Below are 25908 nucleotides of genomic sequence, written 5' to 3'. Positions count from 1 at the left end.
TGTGAATTACATTCATCAGTCAGAATTAAGTCACTGTGAATTACATTCATCAGTCAGAATTAAGTCACTTTTAATTACATCCATCAGTCAGAATTAAGTCACTTTTAATTACATCCATCAGTCAGAATTAAGTCACTGTGAATTACATCCATCAGTCAGAATTAAGTCACTGTGAATTACATTCATCAGTCAGAATTAAGTCACTGTGAATTACATCCATCAGTCAGAATTAAGTCACTGTGAATTACATTCATCAGTCAGAATTAAGTCACTGTGAATTACATCCATCAGTCAGAATTAAGTCACTGTGAATTACATTCATCAGTCAGAATTAAGTCACTGTGAATTACATCCATCAGCCTGGATTAAATCACTGTGAAATATATTTCATGCTACAGTAATTTGTATTAACCTCAGCATTTAACTCAGTTTCCCTGACACCATTTGCACACAGTGATATAACCCTATATAAAGGCTGCATCATGAGAAGTATTATACCATTCTAACATAACAAAGTTTTCCAATCTGGTCACGTGATACTGGTGGCCTTCTTCTTTAGGATAAACTGTTGTTTACCTTAACTATCAGGATATCAGAATGAAAAATATTCTGCTTATTCAGGTAAGTGGTACAGGCATCTTTGACTTTCTCACTTCTCTGCAGATAATTCCCACTGAAACAATAAAACAAGTCTATCAAAGCTTCTTTAAATGCTTAATGACTTGCACAACCATCTTCAAACAGTATAGACCCTTATCTGCCAGTGAATTATATATAGCAAGATCAGACTCAATGTTATCATTCCATCCATGATTTCAAGTAAACAATTAACATGACCTGCCAGTACATTATTCTAATGTATATGATTTGAAGTAAACAGTTAAGACCCTGACCTGCCAGTGCATTATGCTATGGTAAGTGATTTAAAATTAACATTTTAAAACGATGACCTGCCAGTGCATTATGCTATGGTAAGTGATTTAAAATTAACATTTTTAAAACCACGACTGCCAGTGCATTATTCCATGGTATATGATTTCAAGTTAACAGTTAAAACCCAGACCTGCCATTGCATTATGATATGGCATAGTTCAAATTACCAGTTAAATCCCTGACCTACCAGTGCATTATTCCATGGCATCCCGTTAAGACCATGACCTGCCAGTGCATTATTCCATGGCATATGATTTCAAGATACCCGTTAAGACCGTGACCTGCCAGTGCATTATTTCATGGCATATGATTTCAAGTTGCCATTTAATACCCTGACCTGCCAGTGCATTATTTCATGGCATATGATTTCAAGTTGCCATTTAATACCCTGACCTGCCAGTGCATTATTCCATGGTATATGATTGCAAGTTGCCATTTAAGACTGTGACCTGCCAGTGCATTATTCCATGGTATATGATTTCAAGTTGCCATTTAATACCCTGACCTGCCAGTGCATTATGCTATTGCAGGGTCTACACAGTTAACTGTCATGCATGTTATACATGTATAAATATGATGGCCAGTATCGTAGAAATGGACATATATTTACTGTGTAACTCATACAAGTGCTCCAAGGAACAGTCTTGCCCAGAAACTTCAAAATAATGAACAACCCTTTTTATGAATCAAGAAAGACTTGATGAGAGATTTCTATTTCAGTATATAAATATATGTAAATCTTTTATGCAGTTCAACAGTTGAGGACTTCATAGTAATATAAAATTTGCATAAGTCTGCTGTAATGTTTTAAAGCCAGCATTTTGAAACAAACTGTGGTCACAATTCAATACAGTGTGAACTGCAAGATTACATGAGGAATTGCAATGTGGACATGCTTGACTGCATTGAGGAGTACAAGACTGCATAAGAACTGCAACATGGACATGCTTGACTGCATTGAGGATTACAAGACTGCATAAGAACTGCAATGGGGACATTCTTGACTACATTAGGGATTTCAAGATTACACGAAGAACTGCAATGTTGGCACACTTGGTGACATTGAGAAGTCGATAAGAGCCACAGCTAGAAAACAATTTTATTTTACGGATGTATGCCCTAAAACACACACATAGTATTTATAAATCTAGGCAAATGATACAACATTTACCTGTTAAAAACAAATTTCAACTTGTCCCTGGCTGCCAGAGAAAGGAGTTTTCAAGCCATGAAGTAAACACGACAATTAAATATATACCTAGTATGGTCTAAAAGTATATAAATAAAGAACGGACATTTGTCTTACATCAAGTATAACAAATAAAACGCACAATATGCATCTGTCTGTCAACAAATTACCTGCTCCACTGCTTTTGTTCCTGGTGAAAGAAACAGTGGAAGAACAGGAAAGCTCTAGAAGATATGTGAATCAGCTTCCTGCAAAACAGACATGGTAAAACTGAATTAGTACCAACAAGTACTACCAATTATCAAAACTTATCTGGAGAAGAAACAAAATCATACAAGTATGTAATACTGGTGTACTGAAGAAACAGTAATGGCAGCTATATCAGACAGATGACCGATATCAAATGGGTTTTTTTATTGTAAAGGTACCTCAAAATTGGTGAAAAAGTATCTGACGAAGTTTTGTTCTAAACTGATCTTTTCCCATTACAGCTGTAACTGATTCTGGATCAGCATCAGTCAATAACTTTAACTGGCCTTGATTGCAGGATATTACCTGTGAAATTCAATTTAAAAAAACCTGTAATATTTATCGAGGAAATTTTTTCTTATTTTTTTTATTTTTAGTCCTTACATGTGTATCAGGTGGGAAATCAGCAATGTAAAAACCTGAAAGGTCCAAATGTTGAATACACCATGCTGAATCTAAAAATTAATAAAACAGCTTTGACAGAAGTTACAGTGGTGTTTATTCATAACCATGAATCTCCTTGTCAAAATAAGCACATACAAAATAAGTGACAATATATAGACTAATATGAAGAAATCATGTCGAGGAAATGAGTGTTAAGTAACTTGAAAAGATATATATATATATGAAAGTTAACTTAGGCTGGTCAGGCCAAAATCTGAACCAGCAACCATATATACTAGCTTAGAAGTTTGCTTTATATTTAAAATTTGATTCACACAGAATAGGGGACATCTTATAAGCATGATAAATCTAGGCATAATATTAGGAACTCATGTGTTTGCAGCGTGAACAAAGTACTGTCAATTTAAATCAAATATTTTTAAATGTCATGCACCAGATACATTACTCAGTGCAAAGTGAAGTTTCCATCAATGTTGTTCATCTTGAGTGCTTACTATTACCACAAGTTTATTGCTTCCATTTTTATATAAGTCTGAACAACCTATATTTGCATTATATTTTGTATTTTGTGTTCGAGGCATTAAATGTTCTGATTTTATTTATCTATACTTTTATCGTAAGTCAGATCTAATTCCCAAGTGCATTTGGGCAAATAAACCCTTACCTTGTAAAGGCAGCAGCCATTTTATTTTCCCTGTTGACAACCCTTTAATTGAGACATGAATCTAATACCAGCTCAGCACCATGTAGAGTCCTATGTTACGTTAACAGAGGAAGCTTGGTTGAACTCCCTGTGATAATTCCACACAACTGACACCTGTTCAGTTGTGGCATATCCTTTGATAGGTATCACAGACTGTATGCTCAAAGTGTCAGAGCCTGAGCTCAGTCAGCTGACCTTTCAATTCACCAATAAAATGACAACTTGCCAAAAAAAATGATCTTGGATATACTAAAACATCACTGTTAAAGATTAATATAGAACAGTTTGCAGCAGTGTGCAAATGGAATGGATCAAACAAGATAGTTATAACCGCATGTTTGTACCCTGATTTGAATGACAAGGTTTCTGAATGGATTTCACCATGCATGATGTGAACATTCCAATTACTATCTGAATGATTGGAGAAAAAAGCAACCCTTTCTGAGTTGAAATGAGATATGATATCTTAACTGCAAACAGCAGGTGGTTACATGGGGTATGATGACTTTACTGCAAATAAGGGGTGGTTACATGGGATATGCTGACTTTACCACAATGAGTGGCTGCTTGGGATATGATGACATTACTGCAAATAAGGGGTGGTTACATGGGATATGCTGACTTTACTGCAAATAAGGGGTGGTTACATGGGATATTACGACTTAGCCATAAGTAATGAGTGGTTACAGAAATTTCAAGCCTGAAAAAATAACAAATATCCTCTCCTCAGCATCACCAACAACTACATGAGGCAGCACTTTAATGAATAAATACCAATATGTTTTTTTTTTTTAATGAAGTGAAATGCATGTAAAATTATATATCTCTGAGTTAGGTTTAAGTGTAATGATCATAAATACATTGTGCACTGTTGTATTCAAACATGAAATATGTCAATTACCACATTAATTATGTCCTTTGTGTCAAATAAAGTGGGTGGACTAATAGAAAAGTTAAAAGGCATGTAAATTCAACCTGTGAAAAAGCTAGCGGCCCAAGTCAAGTGTCAGATCAATTTATTTCAAGCAATCAATCAAACACAGTTACATTTTTGGGGGAGAGTGTAATATAATTAAACTACTTAAGTTAGCATGCTCATTCGCAAATCTGATCAAGGATAGCAAGACAACAAATCAAAATGAATACTTGATGATGTAACTTTGTTTCAGATATACATTTTATTAATGAAAAGCTAGTTTCAGAGTTTGTGTTAATGTATAATTCCTGAATTGGCACTTGCAGATTTCCAAATGGATGAGAAGTTTCACTATTACTTTCAATGAAATCAAAGCATCAATATTTTATTAAGGAACATTACAAAAAATTGACATTCAATGATAATGGCTGTTTCGTGAACTAAATGTCCTGTTTTTTTTCTTCTTAAATAAAAGGAATCTTGGTTGATTGTGAATTTGAATCAATAACTAGCCTGGTTCCCTGCTTACTGTGCTCTTTGAGTTGCATTCCACAAGAGTAGACTGAAAAGTAGGGAGCATAAGGATCAGGGAACCAGGCTACTCAACAACAACAACATTAAGCAGTGATCTAATACACAATGTTTTTGCATACTCGTAAAGGTTGTTTTAATGATCTCTCATTGGCTGGACATCTTGAAAATAAAGGTCATTTTTACATTTAAAAAAAATAACTTTGTTAGAAAAAGCTCTTTACTGATAATTATTCCCAAATTGATTTTAGTATTTGGCCATGAAACAGACCAGTTCACTCATGGTATCATTTCATATTGTTATGCAGGTCTCTTGATAACTTGCGCTCTTGCTTATAGTGTGGTCTAAGTATTTGGACCCCGTTGTGTGTGAGTTATCAAGAGGGAGGTGTACTTGCATTAGGAATGTGATGATTTTTTGATATAAATGAGCAACCAAAGCATTACAATCTGTCTGATCACATAGGATTGTGATATTGGCAGTGACACTGCTTGTAATATGAATGCCAAAGCATTACAAACTGTCTGATCACACAGGATTGTGACACTGGCAGTGACACTGCTTGTAATATGAACAAGCAGCCAAAGCATTACAAACTGTCTGATCACACAGGATTGTGACAGTGGTAGTAATAGAGTTTGTAATGATGAACAACCAGTCAACTGTGCATTACATCGCAAACTGCATGGTCACATAGTATTATGTGTGATACTGAATTACCTTGTGATGATGAACACAATGCACCACACTGCAAACTGTACGGTCACATAGTATTATGTGTGATACTGAATTACCTTGTGATGATGAACACAATGCACCACACTGCAAACTGTACGGTTACATAGTATTATGTGTGATACTGAATTACCTTGTGATGATGAACACAATGCACCACACTGCAAACTGCATGGTTACATAGTATTATGTGTGATACTGAATTACCTTGTGATGATGAACACAATGCACCACACTGCAAACTGCATGGTCACATAGTATTATGTGTGATACTGAATTACCTTGTGATGATGAACACAATGCACCACACTGCAAACTGTACGGTCACAATTGACAGAATTAATGGATACGACATTTATACAAATAACAATGAGCTTCATGACATCATCACCAAAGCTCAAGACATTCTCAAGAAGGACACAAGAAATAAAAATGCTGTGCAAAAGCATGAGACAGGCAAAATTGGATAAATTTCATGCTTAAGGATTCTTAAGGACTACTGTGTTCAAATTTCCAACCAGTGACTGACAAATGTAAAACAGTTGTAACAACAAAATAATGAATGACTGTAATGATTTTAGGAGTCATTAATGGAAGGTTTGACATCAATTACATTACAGGCACAATATTTTAAATAAGACATGAATATTGCGAAATAATTATACCTTTATTACTTCATACTGTATGTAATTATTACTAACATCTGGGTCATCCTTCTTCAGAAAAGTCACCACTTTTACAATACCACTTTCCTGCTGCAGAAGATGTACTCTAATAATGGGGGTGGTGGGGGGCAACTGGTAATTTTAGCTATAATACTTATCTGCTATTATTAAGTCATTACATCTTTTTCTGGTGCTAGTCCCCAATCAAAGACAAAAATTCCCTCCTCCAATTATTAATATTAGCAGTCTAGAACAAAAATAAACAGTCCTATTCCAATGTTTTAGTCACTTCTGCAATTCTGAATATTGTCATTCTTCTACTCTGACCATGACTTGACAAGATAATAGCATGGAGGGAGGAGGGAAGTTAGTAATAATAGTAGGCATTTATTATATAATTAAAATGAGTTTTAATGCCACAAATTACATTTTACTACTAATCATACATTACTGCTACTTAAAAAAACATTAACAGAAACAAACTTGATATGCTTTCCAAGTAATAAGGTCAGAAGAGCTATGTGCTACACTATTCTTGTAAAGAAGCCACGTGCAGCATTATCTGTGTTAAGTAACCATCTCTAGGATGTGGAAAATGTGGTCTCTCAAAACTGGTGTCTTCTTAATGGAGGTTATGTTTTTCTTTGATTTGGGTGTAACAAATCTGGCCACTCAAGAAGATGATTTTTTCAATGGCAGTTGACTGTACAATGAACTTACATTTGAATGAATGTCAATACAGCTTCCTCTGATTTGAAAGAACTTTTCTTGCTGAATATGGCAGGGAGGAAACTAAGAAAATCCCCCTGGTAAAAAAGGAAATACAGGGCTTTATAAGAAATATATGTGGCATTGGTATACTGTTGAAACATGCTTAGCATGCTAAAAACTTTAAAAAATTGCAATGCTACAGGAATAAAATACAGAAGCCAAAACTGTTGTAAAAGAATTAATGACACATGGAACTGAAGAAGTATAAAAAAATTAAATTGAAATTTTGTAAAGGATAATTTACAGAGTTGCATACATAAGAAATTCTCCAATTAAAATAAATAAATATTTGTTAGAAAATAATATATGAACTGGCTGCCAAACAAAACTGTTGACAATCAATTACAGATGGACAGATGTATATAGATGGATAGAAAGGACAGATAGGTGATTGGGTGAAAGCTGACAGATCACAGCTCAAGCATTTGGATCCAAGATTGTCATACTGTATTATTTGACTAAGTATTTGAGGTCTTTAGCCCATACTGCAATAAAACATTGTGCTTAGATGTACATAATTATGTCAAAAGATTTATATGGTACATAATGATCACACAACCTATTTTTGAAGCCGCACTGGATTAAAATATTATCCTTGTGTAACTCAAGTTATTTAAAAAAACTCCACATCTTCCTTCATTTTACATCTTGGAACAAGCACAGTTTAATTTCAATAGTAAACAGTTTATTTACAAACTGGCGATTTTTTTCTCTGAGCATAAAAGATGCCAAAAATGCAAGCATGTGTGAGAAATTAACATAAGGGCATAATCATCTCAAATGGGATAGAACAAATCCAAGTTTCACAAAACATCCCATACCTTCTTTCTCAAATTAAAATTTTTAGTACCATTTTTATTGCTTGGTTTGGAACTATGAGTTTTCACAGAATAAAATGGCAGACAGTAATGATTGATATAAGAAATTAGCCTTCTTGCATCTCCAGGAAAATAAGAGGATTTTCTCTCATCTACAGAATTTATTTTGTCATTTTTCAAGAATAAAGGAACCCAGGTTGTACAGTTGTATTTTTCTTCTTCTTCATTCCCTTCTGCTCTTAAGAAAATCCCCAAACTGTGACAAGTATATACCAATAAAGATAATGTAAAATCCCAACATTGTCAGAAGTATATACCAATAAAGATAATGTAAAATCCCAATATTGTCAGAAGTATATACCGATAAAGATAATGTAAAATCCCAATATTGTCAGAAGTATATACCAATAAAGATAATGTAAAATCCCAATATTGTCAGAAGTATATACCAATAAAGATAATGTAAAATCCCAATATTGTCAGAAGTATATACCAATAAAGATAATGTAAAATCCCAATATTGTCAGAAGTATATACCAATAAAGATAATGTAAAATTCCAATATTGTCAGAAGTATATACCAATAAAGATAATGTAAAATCCCAATATTGTCAGAAGTATATACCAATAAAGATAATGTAAAATCCCAATATTGTCAGAAGTATATACCAATAAAGATAATGTAAAATCCCAATATTGTCAGAAGTATATACCAATAAAGATAATGTAAAATCCCAATATTGTCAGAAGTATATACCAATAAAGATAATGTAAAATTCCAATATTGTCAGAAGTATATACCAATAAAGATAATGTAAAATCCCAATATTGTCAGAAGTATATACCAATAAAGATAATGTAAAATCCCAATATTGTCAGAAGTATATACCAATAAAGATAATGTAAAATCCCAATATTGTCAGAAGTATATACCAGTAAAGATAATGTAAAATCCCAATATTGTCAGAAGTATATACCAATAAAGATAATGTAAAATCCCAATATTGTCAGAAGTATATACCAATAAAGATAATGTAAAATCCCAATATTGTCAGAAGTATATACCAATAAAGATAATGTAAAATCCCAATATTGTCAGAAGTATATACCAATAAAGATAATGTAAAATCCCAATATTGTCAGAAGTATATACCAATAAAGATAATGTAAAATCCCAATATTGTCAGAAGTATATACCAATAAAGATAATGTAAAATCCCAATTTGAGCTTAAATTTTGATAAATTCTGTAAAACTGTGGCATGGAATATAATGATTACTATTCCTTGTTTTTATTTATATATCACAGATTGTTAGTAAACTACACAATTGTTCTGTTTTTTATTAAAATTCAGCATTATGCATAAAAATAAATACCTGGTTTTAAAAAAACATTTGGAAAAACTACATTTGAATTTTTTAATCCAAATTTGTCAGGATCAAAAAGCCAAACCTGGTATGGAAGTGATTCTATCAGCAATCTGTCCACATCAAATAAGGTGATGTATCTCTGAAAAAAAAATAAAAAAATCATAAGACTATTATCTTAATTATGCTTTAATCTTCATGTTGAGCATATACACCTGTTAGTGCAAGAAGGAAAATACATGGGGGACTCCTGACACCCCTAAGATGCTCACCTCTCTGCCTTTGATGTGTGTTCATCTGCCCCTTCAGTATACCCCTCTACCTTCTTGAACTGCAGAAATAGCATCTTTCTAAACACTACCTGTATGTCATTTTCCATATACCTCACTAGTTAAAATAAAATATAAATACACTACACCAACAGCCATATGATGTGTACAGCATAAATATACTACACACACAGCCCTCTGCTGTATATATCTTAAACACACAACACAAACAGCCTCTGTTGTATATAACAAATACACACTAAACAACCTCCTGCTATATGCAGCATGAGCACACTACTCATAGTAGTAGTGCACAAATACTGTAGTATCATTTATTTTTGTTGGGCTCAATTTTTGTGGTTTTGTAAAAAAGGCATTTTTGTGGGTACATAAATTTGTGGTTTTGTAAAAAAAAAAGGCATTTTTGTGAGTATTTAAATTTGTGATTTTGCCTGTCAAAGTTTGCATATTAGTAGCAATTTAATTTCATGGTTTAACTGCAACAAATACCCAAAATAAAGAATACAATAGAATAAAACTATGCTGACACAAAATGGCAGTCACTTTAATGTTTAAAGCAATACTACCACTTGTGTGAGAACAAATCAAAGACCTGGCAAGTTCAATACTTACACCGTGTTTTCAACCAAGTGAATAACATCAGTCAAAGCAGATGCAGCCAACAACACTAAAACAATACTTCCATCTCTATGAGCACAAATAAAACACCTGTCAAGATTAATCAATTTCGCCATGTTTTTATTTAGTACTCAACATCAAAGGAAGCCAACGCAGCCAACAACACTAGGCCAATCGGTTATTAAAAAAGAATCAAGGTCACACTTCCATGAGTGGTATGCTAAACAGGTAATGGACGCCATTATGGAAAAAGATGTTACTGGTGACAATCAGTGCATATTATTAATAAACCCTACAACCTCATTAATCAAGCCAATTCATGCTGAATGGATAATTGCAGCTCACGCAACAATGAGCGATAGATTGGAGCTAATTAACAGTGGTTTTGAGAAAGCTGTGCTTTTTTAATTCAGCAAATTGGGGATTATTTACCTGAGAAGCATTTATGAGTATCATGTGACTTGACTGTCATGATGTTGATACAGTGGCTTTGTCCAAAATCTGTGAAGTGTGAGCTTTAATACTCTGCTGTAATTAGTGTATCTACATAGTGTTTCATTAATAATAGTGTTTAAAGTTTTAGTTATAGTATTTTACAGGATTGTTGTTCTTTTGGATTAAAAATGCATGGATAAAATGGAATGTGCTTTCAGAAGGATTTAAATGTTTCAACAACAGTTGTACTCAAATAAAGGATCGGTATGAATAAGTATTAAATTTAAATTTCATATATTTTTATTTTGTATTATTTTTTCTTTCATTTTTAGTATTACTATTGTTTGAATACCTTATGCTTTTCCTCTATTTTCTCTCTATCCTTACTTACCTCACATATTGATTTAAGGCAGTGACTGTAAAATTACAACTATCAAATACTGTGTGCATTGAAAAAATATAAAATGATTTATAATTCTTGTTACAAAAGGTTAAAACAAAAAATGAAACAAATATATGTAAAAGCTAATATTTAATTACCAGATTACAGTATTGACCTTGATTTATCAAATACTAGTAGCTGTGTTAATCTCAAGGAATGAAACACTGTACGAAAATGTGGGCAGGGCATCATCCTACGTGGCTCATTTTTCATTGGGGATTGAAATTTGTGGTTCAGGGCAACAACGAAAACCATGAAAATAGGTCCCCCACGAAAACTGATGATACTACAGTATACCTATATCTAAGTCAAAACAGGATCGGTTATTAAAATGTGCTTGAGAGAATTAATTTAATACACTAGTCAGCAATACAAAGTCTTGCTTCTTAGTTTTTTTTTGCAGTGTATCCTGTATACAGCAGGAAGCTGTAAACTCTGTAGTAGTACTTTGTAGTGTGTTCATACTGTATACAGCAGGAGGCTGTAAACTCTGTAGTAGTACTTTGTAGTGTGTTCATACTGTATACAGCAGGAGGCTGTAAACTCTGTATTAGTACTTTGTAGTGTGTTCATACTGTATACAGCAGGAGGCTGTAAACTCTGTATTAGTACTTTGTAGTGTGTTCATACTGTATACAGCAGGAGGCTGTAAACTCTGTAGTAGTACTTTGTAGTGTGTTCATACTGTATACAGCAGGAGGCTGTAAACTCTGTATTAGTACTTTGTAGTGTGTTCATACTGTATACAGCAGGAAGCTGTAAACTCTGTAGTAGTACTTTGTAGTGTGTTCATACTGTATACAGCAGGAGGCTGTAAACTCTGTAGTAGTACTTTGTAGTGTGTTCATACTGTATACAGCAGGAGGCTGTAAACTCTGTAGTAGTACTTTGTAGTGTGTTCATACTGTATACAGCAGGAGGCTGTAAACTCTGTAGTAGTACTTTGTAGTGTGTTCATACTGTATACAGCAGGAGGCTGTAAACTCTGTAGTAGTACTCTGAAGTGTGTTCATACTGTATACAGCAGGAGGCTGTGTCTTGTGTTTATGTTTACTATGTCACAAAAAGAATTAAAGTTTACAATGTGAATATATATGTTTAGTTGTTGTTTTTATTTCAGTAAAGAATTATGATAAAAAGGAACAAGTTCACAACTTACATTTTGTCCAGTGGACTGGTTACTGTCCACCTTTAAATGATAACATTTCAGTACCTTATGTACTCAGTTATAAGTTGGATCCAACAGAAGCTGTATAGACCCACATCTGCAGTCACATAATGCAACTGTGTGTTTACTGAGAATTTTGTCATTCAGACAATAGTGGTCATGTGACATCTGGCTCGGATCAGCTGATTAGTGCTGATTCATCTGATACAGCATGGTAGTGTCATTTGCTTCTATGATGAAAACAACTGATACTCCGGCCAATAATGTGAATTGGTTCTGCAGCCCAAATAACTTAGCACACATCATTAGTAGCAATGGAAAGTGTTTCCTTGCAGTCATTACCATATGTCAAGACTGTAACACACAACATCAGACAGCAAATTCTGACTGATAAGAATGGGAATCTAGCATCGTAACTTCTTCCAAATGCTGAAACTAGACATGTGAGAACCATTCAATCAAATCGACCAGAAGTTCAGTTTCAGAACACTGACTGGACCTATCTTGACACTGATTTGAGGAGAATTCCTCACTGCATTCTCCAAATATTGAACCATTATGAGTGAGGTATACTCAATTCAAAGAAAATAACTTTAAAGTACAAGAGAGAGAGAGATAATTTTCACTGCTGTGAAAATCTGGAGGAAGTGTTTTCTATGACTACCATCATGCTTTCTTTGCTAGAGCTCAGCATATGAAAAAATTACATTTTCTCATATGTGACAGCTGGGAGAAATATTATTTCATGCAATTACTGTAATATCTTGGACCACTTCACCCCACGATGCCCATCTAACATATGTAAAAAGGATGGCCATCTAACATGTGTAAAAAGGATGCCCATCTAACGTGTTGTTGTTGTTCTAGGGTTTAACGCCATTTTTCAGCACAAGATAGGCTATACATGGTGGCCAGTATAACTGGTGGAGGAAGAACCCTGGAAAACCCAGGGAAGAACCACCGACCCACGAGAAGCTACTGGCAGGCTTTCCCACTTACCCACGCTAGCCCATCTAACGTGTAAAAGGATGCCCATCTAACATGTGTAAAAAGGATGCCCATCTAACATGTGTAAAAAGGATACCCATCTAACGTGTGTAAAAGGATGCCCATCTAACATGTGTAAAAAGGATGCCCATCTAACATGTGTAAAAGGATGCCCATCTAACATGTGTAAAAAGGATGCCCATCTAACATGTGTAAAAGGATGCCCATCTAACATGTGTAAAAAGGATGCCCATCTAACATGTGTAAAAAGGATGCCCATCTAACATGTGTAAAAAGGATGCCCATCTAACGTGTGTAAAAAGGATACCCATCTAACATGTGTAAAAAGGATGCCCATCTAACATGTGTAAAAAGGATGCCCATCTAACGTGTGTAAAAGGATGCCCATCTAACACGTGTAAAAAGGATGCCCATCTAACATGTGTAAAAAGGATGGCCATCTAACATGTGTAAAATGGATGGCAATCTAACATGTGTAAAAAGGATGCCCATCTAACATGTGTAAAAAGGATGGCCATCTAACATGTGTAAAAAGGGATGCCCATCTAACATGTGTAAAAAGGATGCCCATCTAACATGTGTAAAAAGGATGCCCATCTAACGTGTGTAAAAAGGATGGCCATCTAACATGTGTAAAAAGGATGGCCATCTAACATGTGTAAAAAGGACGCCCATCTAACGTGTAAAAAGGACGCCCATCTAACATGTGTAAAAAGGATGCCCATCTAGCATGTGTAAAAAGGATGGCCATCTAACATGTGTGAAAAGGATGGCCATCTAACATGTGTAAAAAGGATGGCCATCTAACATGTGTAAAAAGGATGGCCATCTAACGTGTGTAAAAAGGATGCCCATCTAACGTGTAAAAAGGATGCCCATCTAACATGTGTAAAAAGGATGGCCATCTAACATGTGTAAAAAGGATTTGGAAACACATAAGTTCCCTCGGGACAGAAATTCTGACAAATGTGGAAGTCCACGACTTTTTCATCAAGGCAAGGCAAATATGCAACAATATTAATTGAGAAACTGGATGCAAACATGAAAATGCTCTCAAAGAAGCATCTCAAAGTGCAATGTGGCAAATGGCTACTTGGCTCAGGGCTTCCTTTGCAGGTTTCCACTCCCATGAACATTATGCAGCTTGCACTATTACAAAAAATTTCCTGACAAGAAATTGGTCAAAATTTTAATGGTAGGTTTGCAAGAGTTGTCTTTTTAATTTTATTTTTTTTTATTTAATTCAAAGCAGAGTTTTAATACAATAGTTAATTCCTTTTATCAAAGATGAAATATCTTGACTCAAAGATGAAATCCCAGTGAGAAAAAAAATGAAAGCAAAATCAGAATGCATTTTTGAGACTGAATGAAAAACGATGAAATGCTAGATGAAATGCAAAATTGGTAAAATGACCCATTTTTAGGGTCTGTAGTACATCTGCTGCTGCAGCATATTAAGTGTCATGTAATTTAGTATAATTTTGTTGGGATATGGTTACCATGACAATTTAGTATAACTTGTTTGGATATTAGTATGGTTACCCAGACAATTTAGTTTAATGTGTCTGGATATTAGTATGGTTACCAAGACAATTTAGTTTAATGTGTCTGGATATTAGTATGGTTACCATGACAATCTAGCATAACTGGTTTGGATACCAGTATGGTTACCCAGACAATTTAGTTTAATTTGTTTAGATAAAATTATGGTTACCCAGACAATTTAGTGCAATTAGTTTGGATACCAGTAAGGCTACTCAGTTAATGTATTTTAATTGGTTTGGATACTAGTATGGTTACCCAGACAATTTAGTATATTTGTTTAGGATACTAGTATGGTTTAACAGTCAATTTGGTATAATTTGTTAGGATACTAGTATGGTTACACAGGCAATTTGTGATACAATTTAGTTAAATCTTTGCTCATCTAATAGTGAGATAATCCCTTTGTAAGTGTGATTCAGTTTAGTGCAATTTCTGCTAGGAATGCGGGTTTGTGTGACTGTTGCAAGACAATGTTAAATTTACCTTAATTAAGAATAGCACAGATTGGTGTGACTGTTGATGGGAAAAACATCAGTTTATCCTTATGTGACAGTCAGATATAATGGTTAATAGGATATAGGCGAAATTGCCCAGATAGATTGTAAAAGAATTTGTCACAAATGTTCCGAAGATACTGCCCCAACGCTACCTTGATGAAACGTGGAATGGGTTGGCATGACTGTTGCTTTGATCTTAGTATGGTTACTTGAGCAAAAAGTAATTGTTACTAGAATTATGATATATTTACCCTGATGAACTGTGGAACAATGTAGTCTAGTGGCTTCTTCTCACCCCTGATAACACCCACCAGGGAAAATCTCAATATATCACACAGCTTAAACTGCTTTATTTGGCAGAACAGGGACACTTCGTCACAACTGAAAAGTCAGTTAGAAATAAATTCAGCTCCATAATATGACTTGCTACTCTTGCTAATTCTAAGATTAATTGGTATAATATAATATTACAATTTTGGGAATTAACATATATGTATTACTGCAATGACTGCAAAATATAAATACTAAATAAAAATACCCCAAAAATTTAGAAATGACATTTTTGTATATTTTACCTTTAAACTTCCTTGAAACTCAGGTGAGTTGGTAAAACATTATACCTCTCTTCCACAAGGTAAGCATATGAACAATTAATATAATAAGTTTGGTTAATGTTTACAGTGGTTTAAAAGACTCAGTTACGGACAGTTGGATGGATGGATGGAGGGACTGACAGATACATCACAAAATCTAATGTCCAAGCATGGTAATTACAGTCACAGAGGGAGTGATGATTATGAAAATGTACATTTGAATCACATTTCAGTTTTCATTCTCATCAAGGTGACTACTGTGAAATTTAACTCCAAGTCCTGAGATATTTCAAACATCCAATCAGGCATTCTATTGTGCATACCAGTGACACTTCCATATTTGTTCTTGTGATACCCAAGCTAGTAATATAATCAATAAGGCAAATTCTTGCTTGATTATGATAACAATGAATGTCTAAGCATCTTTAGGCAGTTTAATAGAAATCTGAAGCAGATTTTATATTGGAAGATATTTATGTAGACATTTTAGGCAGCCTTTTTTTAGATGGACACCTCAGATGGATTTTTATTTCAGTTGGAAATTTCAGGCAGGATTTTTTTTCAGGTAGAATTTAATTTCAGGTGTAAATCTTAGATTTTGTTTGTTTAAGTGGAATCTTAGGGCAGCTAATCTGCATATTTTGCCAAAAATTCCACCAGAAATCCACATAAAGTCCGCTTGAAATTTGCATAAGCATCTTTCAGTTTACGGTTAGGCAGAAAATACTTAAGAAATCCATCTGAAATCTGCCTGGAAAATTTTGTACATGATTTAAGGTGGATTTTTATTTCAGGTGGAAATCAAGGACGGATTCTTTTTATTTAAGCAGAATATTAGGACAACTAATTTACTAATGGTCATATAAAAAATTTCTAGTTAATTAGAAATGTAACAGAACACTGAAAGATGTGGAAAAGGCATGTCAAAAGTTTACATACCCTGACCTATAAGGTACAAAGACTCTCAAAGCTTCTGTAATGTCTTTGATCTGTTTTTCTGATTTTTTGGTTCCAATGACAACCACTGGTCTTCCTGTCAGCAGGCTGTAGACAAGATAATGAAGATTGCTGTACATGGATAAAATCTTCAGAAGACCATATCCTGAAATAAAAAAACATATCCTGAATGCATTTTCCATGTTATGGGGTGGGTGAAAATATAACTTTGCTAGTTCACACATGTATCTGTCCATTCATCCATTAACTCAGACAAGACCATTTCCATTAATCCTGATTTACGTTAAGCACCAACCATTTTACCATTTTGCTGGGAAGGGCAGCTGTGTAGGGATTTTTGAGCCAGGAAATTTTTTTCTTCCCTTATTTAAATTTTTTCTGAACAAATATTATTTGATTTCTGAACAGACCTGGGAAGCAAATTTCTTCTTCATGTTGCTGTTGCTGTTGTAGGGTTTAACGCCATTTTTCAGCACATTATAGGCTATCATGGCGGCCAGTATAATTGGTGGAGGAAGAACCCTGGAAAACGCTGGGAAGAACCACCGACCCATGAGAAGCTACCGTCAGGCTTTCTCACGTACCAACATTAGCCAAGGCTGAGTCGAACTCACACAGACAGAGGTGAGATGGCAGTGATCCATAACGGAGAGTGCTTTAGACCACTTGGCCACTCGGGGCCCCTTCTTCTTCATGATATGGGTCCTTGTTACTGTTACATACATGACATCTGTAATTGTGGTGTCAAAATTTGCTTCTTAGACAGGTTTCATTTTGAGTAATTAAAGTTTTCTCTTTATAATTTCAAGTAATCTGACTGATCATGTCCTTTTGAGTTTCTTTTGTTTCACACCTGTATGAATTGAAATTTTTTAATTTCATTTGGCCCTGCCCAATAGTTCTACGATTTAGAGCAGAGACACAGAATCATGGGCAAAATAAACTGAAATCTAATGCTTTGCTTGTATCATATATAAATCCAGTATATTGCTGCTCCTGTTTAAAGTGTAAACAAAAACTGATGTGAATGACAACACTTAATTCAAAATAAAAACTTCAAAACGTCAAGCTTGAAGTTCGTCTGATTAAAACTTTACAAATATTATACAAAAAAACAAAAAGAATAAGACTAAAGGGAGACAAGGTGGGCAGGAGACAAAACATTCCACTTTAGTCCCTAGTAAGTAACATATAAAGAAGCAGAACTACATTTTAACATTTTAAAATAAAGATCCGGCAAGGTCAAGATAAACTTATTACTGAAGTAGTAAGAAATAGGTGACTTCACCTCACATTTAGACAAATCACATTTTTTTGTTTTCCATTAAATTGTGCCCAAAAGAAAAACTGATAAAAAGGTGGTTAGAATAAATATATTTAATTGATCATTTGAGATAATTCCAGTCATTTTGTCATTTATAGGTGTAAACTTTAACCAGTTTAGTGAAGTATGAACCCCAAAAACGTCGTGTGAACCTTGGCATAATCCATGAAGAAGGGTAGATCATATTCAAGTCCGTATAGCATTTTTCCAGTTCATTCTTCACAAACAAAACTATTAAACTATTCTTTCTTGTCTCAATTCTAGTCTCAAGAGCAAACCAGCCAAAAAGGCTGCCAAGCATGCAAGCTAACAATGATGTTAGATTGGATATATGGAACAGCAGTGACTTTTCTTTGAATAAATGCGACCATAACCATTAACCTTTGAATTAGAAATCAATAGGTGTCATTCTTGTCTCAAATGCAAGCCATCCTCAAAGGTTGGTCTAAGTAAAGGGTGTCATTCTTGTCTCAAATGCAAGCCATCCTCAAAGGTTGGTCTAGGTAAAGGGTGTCATTCTTGTCTCAAATGCAAGCCATCCTCAAAAGTTGGTCTAGGTAAAGGGTGTCATTCTTGTCTCAAATGCAAGCCATCCTCAAAGGTTGGTCTAGGTAAAGGGTGTCATTCTTGTCTCAAATGCAAGCTATCCTCAAAGGTTGGTCTAGGTAAAGGGTGTCATTCTTGTCTCAAATGCAAGCCATCCTCAAAGGTTGGTCTAGGTAAAGGGTGTCATTCTTGTCTCAAATGCAAGCTATCCTCAAAGGTTGGTCTAGGTAAAGGGTGTCATTCTTGTCTCAAATGCAAGCCATCCTCAAAGGTTGGTCTAGGTAAAGGGTGTCATTCTTGTCTCAAATGCAAGCCATCCTCAAAGGTTGGTCTAGGTAAAGGACATTGGCTACAAGTTATTCTGCAGAAACCATTTTCCTTCTTTCAGTCTAAGTGACATTGACCTTTGAATTACTGACCCCAAAATTGTCATGTTCCTTCTTGTCTCAAATACAATCTATGCAAAAAATTTGGTAATGATTTGTATCATTGGACTTTAGTAATTGTTTTTCTTCTTGAAGTACCGGAAATGACCTTTGACCTTTTGACTTACAAATCAGTAGGTGTCTTTCTCATTACAAACGCAGGTTATTTACAAAGTTTGGTCGCAGCATCTGTGATACAAATCAAGTCACTGCATGGAAGTGAATTTTCCTTCTTTCAGTTCCTGTGACCTTTTAAACCAAAAATCAACTGATTGCTTCCTTGCCCCAGACACAAGCTACATAATTTGGTAACACTACATGATGAATAACTTTAATTATTCTGCAGAAATGATGTTGTTGTTGTTGTAGGATTTAACGCCATTTTTCAGCACACGATAGGTTATACATGGCGGCTAGTATTAATGGTGGAGGAAGAACCCGGAAAACCCTGGAAAGAACCACTGACCTACGAAAAGCTACTGGCAAGCTTTCTCACATACCCACATTAGCCAAATCTGCAGAAATGAAATAGAAAACAAAGACATATGGACAAACATCAAAACATCATACATACCACCTCATATCAGGTGTATTAAAAAATAAAAAAGAATGTTTGTCAACTTACCATGTTTCTCAACTGAATCTGAGATGAAAATATCCTTGTAGATCTTCATCTTTTTTCTGTAAGACACAAAAACTTCTATGTGCAAAGCATGTTCAATGTTCCTCCAATTTTTGTTACACTTTTCATACATGTTGCAAAATAACAGCAAATTTTTGGTGGCAGAATATTGCAGACTAATACTGACAAAAAAAGTGGGACATGAAATTTCTCTGGTGAGTAGGTGAAGTGCAGGAGTAAACAAGTATAGATGGATGAAAAATCTGAAAGCACCACATCAATAACTAATGCATAATGGGGTCCAATAACAAATATGAAACTATAAAGGAGAGCATCACTTCCTGAGGGATCTAACAAAATTCAGAAGGGATATCCCTTCTGGACATTGTAAAAACCTGGGGTGGGGTGGGTAACAGGACTATCTAATGGCTGAATATTCATGTTATAATCACATGGTTTTAAATGTCAATAATGAGGTTTCTCTAATGAAGCTGACTTCTTTTTTTGTATAAATTACCTTTATTTTCAAGATACCCAACCTATTAAAGATCATTAACAACATAACTCCAAAGTTTCAAAAACAATCATGAGTATGTGAAAACATGTATTGTGTCACTGCTTTCAAGATGCTGATTCAAATTTCCAGGTATTTACCACTGGTACCTCTTATAGAAGTAGGATATGTGTGCCTTTGAACTTTTCTTTTTTCCTACCACCCTTTAATTCTTTATTTGATTTGATACACAAGATGTAATTGGTGTGACAACAATAAGAAGGTCTGCTTTTGAGTGTAACAATGTGACAAATACTTTTGCAAACTGGAGATCAAAAGAGGGTCGTAACATACTTAGGTTACCACAGAAATTCTTGTAGAAATAGCTATAGACATATCTGTTGAATATATCGCATTTATGATGGTTACACTGAAAATGAATTAAAAGATTGAAAACATCAATTTTGCAAAATAACTTCAACTGGTATATTCAGGAATTTTCACTGATTGGAATTTCTTAGTATATAGTTTATATAGTTATTTACAGTGTACTCAAAAATTTGTTGTTTGGAAAGAAAATAAAAAAATATAACTTCCTATCAAAAGTTGAGAATGTCATGAAGCTGATTTAAATTTCTGGGTACTAACACCTGTCCATTTACCAATTTTTATCATGATTTTACTCATGTAAAACACATATGGGCTTATTTCTGGGGGTACTTTCTAGCTTAAAAAAAATGGGATCCATGCCTGCCCCTGCATTATCAACAGCATCATGAGTTATCAAAAGAGGCATGTGGAGACAAAACATTTAATACAGACCAGCCAAGAGAGGCATGCGGAGACAAAACATTCAATACAGACCAACCAAGAGAGGCATGTGGAGACAAAACATTCAATACAGACCAACCAAGAGAGGCATGTGGAGACAAAACATTCAATACAGACCAACCAAGAGAGGCATGTGGAGATAAAACATTCAATACAGACCAACCAAGAGAGGCATGTGGAGACAAAACATTCAATACAGACCAGCCAAGAGAGGCATGCGGAGACAAAACATTCAATACAGACCAACCAAGAGAGGCATGTGGAGACAAAACATTCAATACAGACCAACCAAGAGAGGCATGTGGAGACAAAACATTCAATACAGACCAACCAAGAGAGGCATGTGGAGATAAAACATTCAATACAGACCAACCAAGAGAGGCATGTGGAGACAAAACATTCAATACAGACCAACCAAAAGAGGCATGTGGAGACAAAACATTCAATACAGACCAACCAAGAGAGGCATGCGGAGACAAAACATTCAATACAGACAAACCAAGAGAGGCAAGTGGATACAAAACATTCAATACTGACCAACCAAGAGAGGCATGTGGAGACAAAACATTTAATACAGACCAACCAAGAGACGCATGTGGAGACAAAACATTCAATACAGACCAACCAAGAGAGGCATGCGGAGACAAAACATTCAATACAGACCAACCAAGAGAGGTATGCGGAGACAAAACATTCATCATTATATGCTCATTTTTTTTCCTATTAACTTTACATTGTCAGGATCGTTCAATATTCCACGATACTGAACGCATGCGACAATACACATATAGCATTCACGTGAATAAAGGAACTACTTTCTTTTGTAAACAAACAATGGACTCAGATACCAGCACTTTTGATTTGTAAACAAATCATGTACACTCGCGTAAGAGGCTCTTTACATTGTGGTTGTTTAAATTTGTTTCTGAATGAACTAAAACATGTTTCGTGGACTGCAAAAAACCCCAGCTGTTTTGGCACATTCCGCATTGATACAATGTTTCAAATTTAGGCTACCTACATTATAAAAATGATGGAAGATTAGGTCCTTACAATAACATACAAGTGACAAGTCATATACTCTCTTCTTTAGTTGGTGATAAGAATAGCAAAATAAAATATACTTACAGTTTTACATCCTGAATTTCCTCAAAATGTATTTTCTTAATTCTGCAAATCTGAATTACATGAGCCATGTCATCGGTTTTCAATCTGGATTACACATTTCGAAATTGTGCTGTAATTTTGATGATAAGTGCAACTGCATCCTCCTTATTGCACTCAAAATGAAATAAGCATTAAATTCCATAGTGTCTTTTTGATAATTGCAATCGAAAGACTTCATATTTTTCCCACATTATGATTTCGAACATTCAATGACAGAAACAGACACATTTGCAGATGTAAACACGCTTCTCCCGCGTCACTTCAATCCGATGTATTTCATGTATAATTTGCACAGATGAATCCAGTCCAAAATCACAAACTTTCATCGAATCAAAACAAAATACCAAAATATATTCATTCCAGATCAAATGGAACAGTTGTTGCAATGCGAATTCATTCACAATATGACAGCAAATTTCAATTTTAACTAGACACGCCATTTTCTTTTGAAAGTTATGTAGAGTGTGCGACTAAGTTCAAATTTATCTGGGCGGAGTTATGTGCACATTAATAATGATGTCATTGTGTAATGAAAAATCTGCGCTTGTGTATTTAGTTTGGAATATGGCATTCATTCATTTACATTGTTTCTTGTAGTGTATTTTGTTTATATAATTAAACATTAGGTAGAATAAAAAAATGAGCATATAATAAAAAGGTTACTGCATTTGTATGGGAAAATATGAACTTGTTTTGTCGGAAGGATATACTGCACTCACAAGTTGAGACAAAACATTCAATACAGACCAACCAAGAGAGGCATGCGGAGATAAAACATTTAATACAGACCAACCAAGAGAGGCATGCGGAGACAAAACATTCAATACAGACCAACCAAGCAGCATAATATACTATGCTACTTGTAATGAAATGTCTTCCTAATGAAATTCAAATTCAACCTGAACACACACCTTTCCATAGTTATTCAGATGTTTAAATCATTTACTAATGTAATCTTCCAGATATCAGAGTAATTAAATTTAGCTGAGATATTTTAATGTGTCACATAAGTAACTTGTCCACACAGACTCAATCCATATCAATTAATGGCTTTGTCACACATTCAATTTTCCCATATAACTTCAACAATTATTTAAAGAAAAATTTAAATTACATGATTTTATTCACAGCAATTGAAACCAACAAGCAGTATGTACTAATCTGTACAAGTAAGTAGTTCCCAAATCTACATCATGAGATTCCTTAAGATTAATATTTTCTACACTCACCCTTGAAAATCAATTAATTCTATGAAATTTTCATGGGTCTGAGACTGCATACTTTAATTATTTTCAACCAAAAAGCCAAGGCCACACTTTTCTTCTCTAGAGTAATATTACTTTTATTTTTAAAAGTTCATCACATCCATATTGTGGGTGTACCATCTTGACAATTTTTAACAGATTTAATTGTCTCTGAAAAGGCAATGTCAAAACAAGATATTAAAAAAAATGAAAACAGCAAGATGGATAAGGCACAAAAAAATTGTTTCCTGTTGCACTGGTTTGAAAATTAGGGTAGGTATTCTTTTTTCTTAAACATTAAATATATTATAATGATTAGTATATATAATGTACCAAGCACTTCAGGTACTGGGCTAAATGGGCTCAATTAAATGCACAAATCAATATCTGGAACATATTTTCATTTTTTTTAAATAAACATTACATATATTATAATGATTAGGGTATAAAATGTACTAAGCACTTAGCCTCACCCACCCCATCCTCCAGTGGAATGGAATTTACTTTGATTATAAATGCAATCTCCACACCATAACTATAATGTGTATCAAGTTCAATCAAATTCCCACCAGTAGTTTCAGAGTTATGTGCTTATGAAAATATTTTAACAATGACTTGATGCTGCCAAAAAAAAAGGACAGATGACTTGCAGTTTTATACGAAAAAAAGTAAGGTAAATAGGAGAATCACCTGTGTTTGATTGATGCCTGCCTGCATGTACTCTTCTCCTTAGTGAAGTTATCTATGAAAAATAAATAATAATGCACACAAATTTACAAATAATATCTGCATGTAATTGTCTAATGAACTATATCAGATCCAACTGCAAACAGCACACACCATGTTCTGAAATGACATAATGTTCTTGTAGATCAGGATCTATACTGTTTGTTTTACTGATTAATCCTAACAAACTGAAAAGGCCCAAATCTGCGTTATGCAATGGCGGATCTGGATCTGTACAGTTTGCAGTTGGATCTGGCTTATAAGTGAGTATATACTGTATGCAATGAGTTTAATTTGCTTCAACTTTGTAAAATATTGTACAATGGAAAGAAATTCTTTATGTTTGAAACAGTTTATTTCTGTTTACCAAGAAAAAAACAACTCAAGAACAACCTGCACTAAATCTGAACATTCTGCAGAAAAAGTTGTCTCAGTTGTGAAGAATGATGAACAACAATATAATATGACTTTAATATTTAAAAAAAACAACTTTGTCTTGTCATTTGCTAAAGTGAGGCTAAACACCCTATATAATAAAAGCTGACAAACTATTCTGAGCTTGAACTCTTGCACGGCAGCCCTGGGCAAGACCATTTTTTATTTTACTTTATGATCTCCAAAACTTTTTTTGTGGTGTGAAATCAAAAGATCTGAATCTGTTACCATGTCAAAGATGCACACTTGTGTGAACAAAAATAGGGCAATGATAAACTGTTTGTGCACTGCATTCCTACAAACTGGAATACAGAACTAGGTGCATGAGTATTCCAAGGAAAAAAGGTATCTTCCCTTCATTTATGTGTGTATCTGGTGTTGGCATGAAATAATCTGGTGTCTGACCTGCATCAGTGTGTGTATCTGGTGTTGGCATGAAATAATCTGGTGTCTGACCTGCATCAGTGTGTGTATCTGGTGTTGGCATGAAATAATCTGGTGTCTGACCTGCATCAATGTGTGTATCTGGTGTTGGCATGAAATAATCTGGTGTCTGACCTGCATCAATGTGTGTATCTGGTGTTGGCATGAAATAATCTGGTGTCTGACCTGAATCAATGTGTTGTATCATGTATCTGGTGCTGCCATGGAACATGGTGTCCCCATCAATCTGTGTGTTGATATGTGTACCTGGAGTTTCATGAAATATGTGTATCTGGCATCTCCCCTGCATCAATGTGCTGATATATTAATCTGGCGATGCTATGAAACCTGGTGTCTTACATATACATCCATGTGTTCATATATCATGTATGTATCTGGTGTTGCCATGGAATGTGATGTATCCCCTACACCCATATGTTGATATATATCATGGATGTATTGATGTTCCATGGACCCTGGTGTATCCAATACACCCCTATATGCATGAGTTGCTATATCATGTACGTATCTGAGGTTCCATGAAAATTGTTGTATCAACTACATTCATGAATTAATGTATCATGAGTATCTATTGTTCCTTGGAACCTGGTGTATCCCTACATTCATGTGTTGATAAAATATGTGTATCTAGTGTTCTTTGGAAATTGGTGTAACCCCTACATTCATGTGTTGATAAAATATGTGAATCTAGTGTTTCTTGGAAATTGGTGTGTCCCCTACATTCATGTGTTGATATACCATGAGTGTATCTTGTGTTCCTCGAAACCTGGTGTATCCCTACAATCATGTGTGGATTAAATAAGTTTGTCTGGTGT

At 34.6% G+C, this 25908-nt stretch overlaps 1 protein-coding gene across 5 annotated transcripts in view; it reads right to left on the bottom strand.

The window, feature by feature from the left end:
* Window positions 1-25908, bottom strand: part of LOC149785922 (uncharacterized) — a 112148-nt gene that overhangs the window by 6469 nt on the left and 79771 nt on the right. For 4 of the 5 annotated variants that reach the window (XR_016424836.1, XM_089976156.1, XM_089976158.1 and 1 more), the window contains 8 exons: window positions 24179-24230; window positions 19757-19812; window positions 16819-16981; window positions 15538-15667; window positions 9369-9425; window positions 7048-7133; window positions 2293-2370; window positions 577-673 (listed from right to left, as the gene is read on the bottom strand). Coding sequence is in view for 3 of the 5 variants with exons in the window: in XM_089976156.1 (XP_089832282.1) it covers window positions 577-673; window positions 2293-2370; window positions 7048-7133; window positions 9369-9425; window positions 15538-15667; window positions 16819-16981; window positions 19757-19812; window positions 24179-24230 (719 nt within the window). In the remaining 2 variants the exon portion in view is untranslated. Of the gene's footprint in view, window positions 1-576; window positions 674-2292; window positions 2371-7047; window positions 7134-9368; window positions 9426-15537; window positions 15668-16818; window positions 16982-19756; window positions 19813-24178; window positions 24231-25908 lie in introns of those variants that run through there. The other variant, XR_016424837.1, reaches the window with a different exon arrangement.

The sequence above is a fragment of the Sinohyriopsis cumingii genome, chromosome 12, assembly GCF_028554795.1.
Source record: "Sinohyriopsis cumingii isolate HCF-2022 chromosome 12, ASM2855479v2, whole genome shotgun sequence".
Classification (NCBI taxonomy): Eukaryota; Metazoa; Mollusca; class Bivalvia; order Unionida; family Unionidae; genus Sinohyriopsis; species Sinohyriopsis cumingii.
Note: the sequence above shows the minus strand (reverse complement) of the source record. Positions and strands in the feature narration are given on the sequence as shown.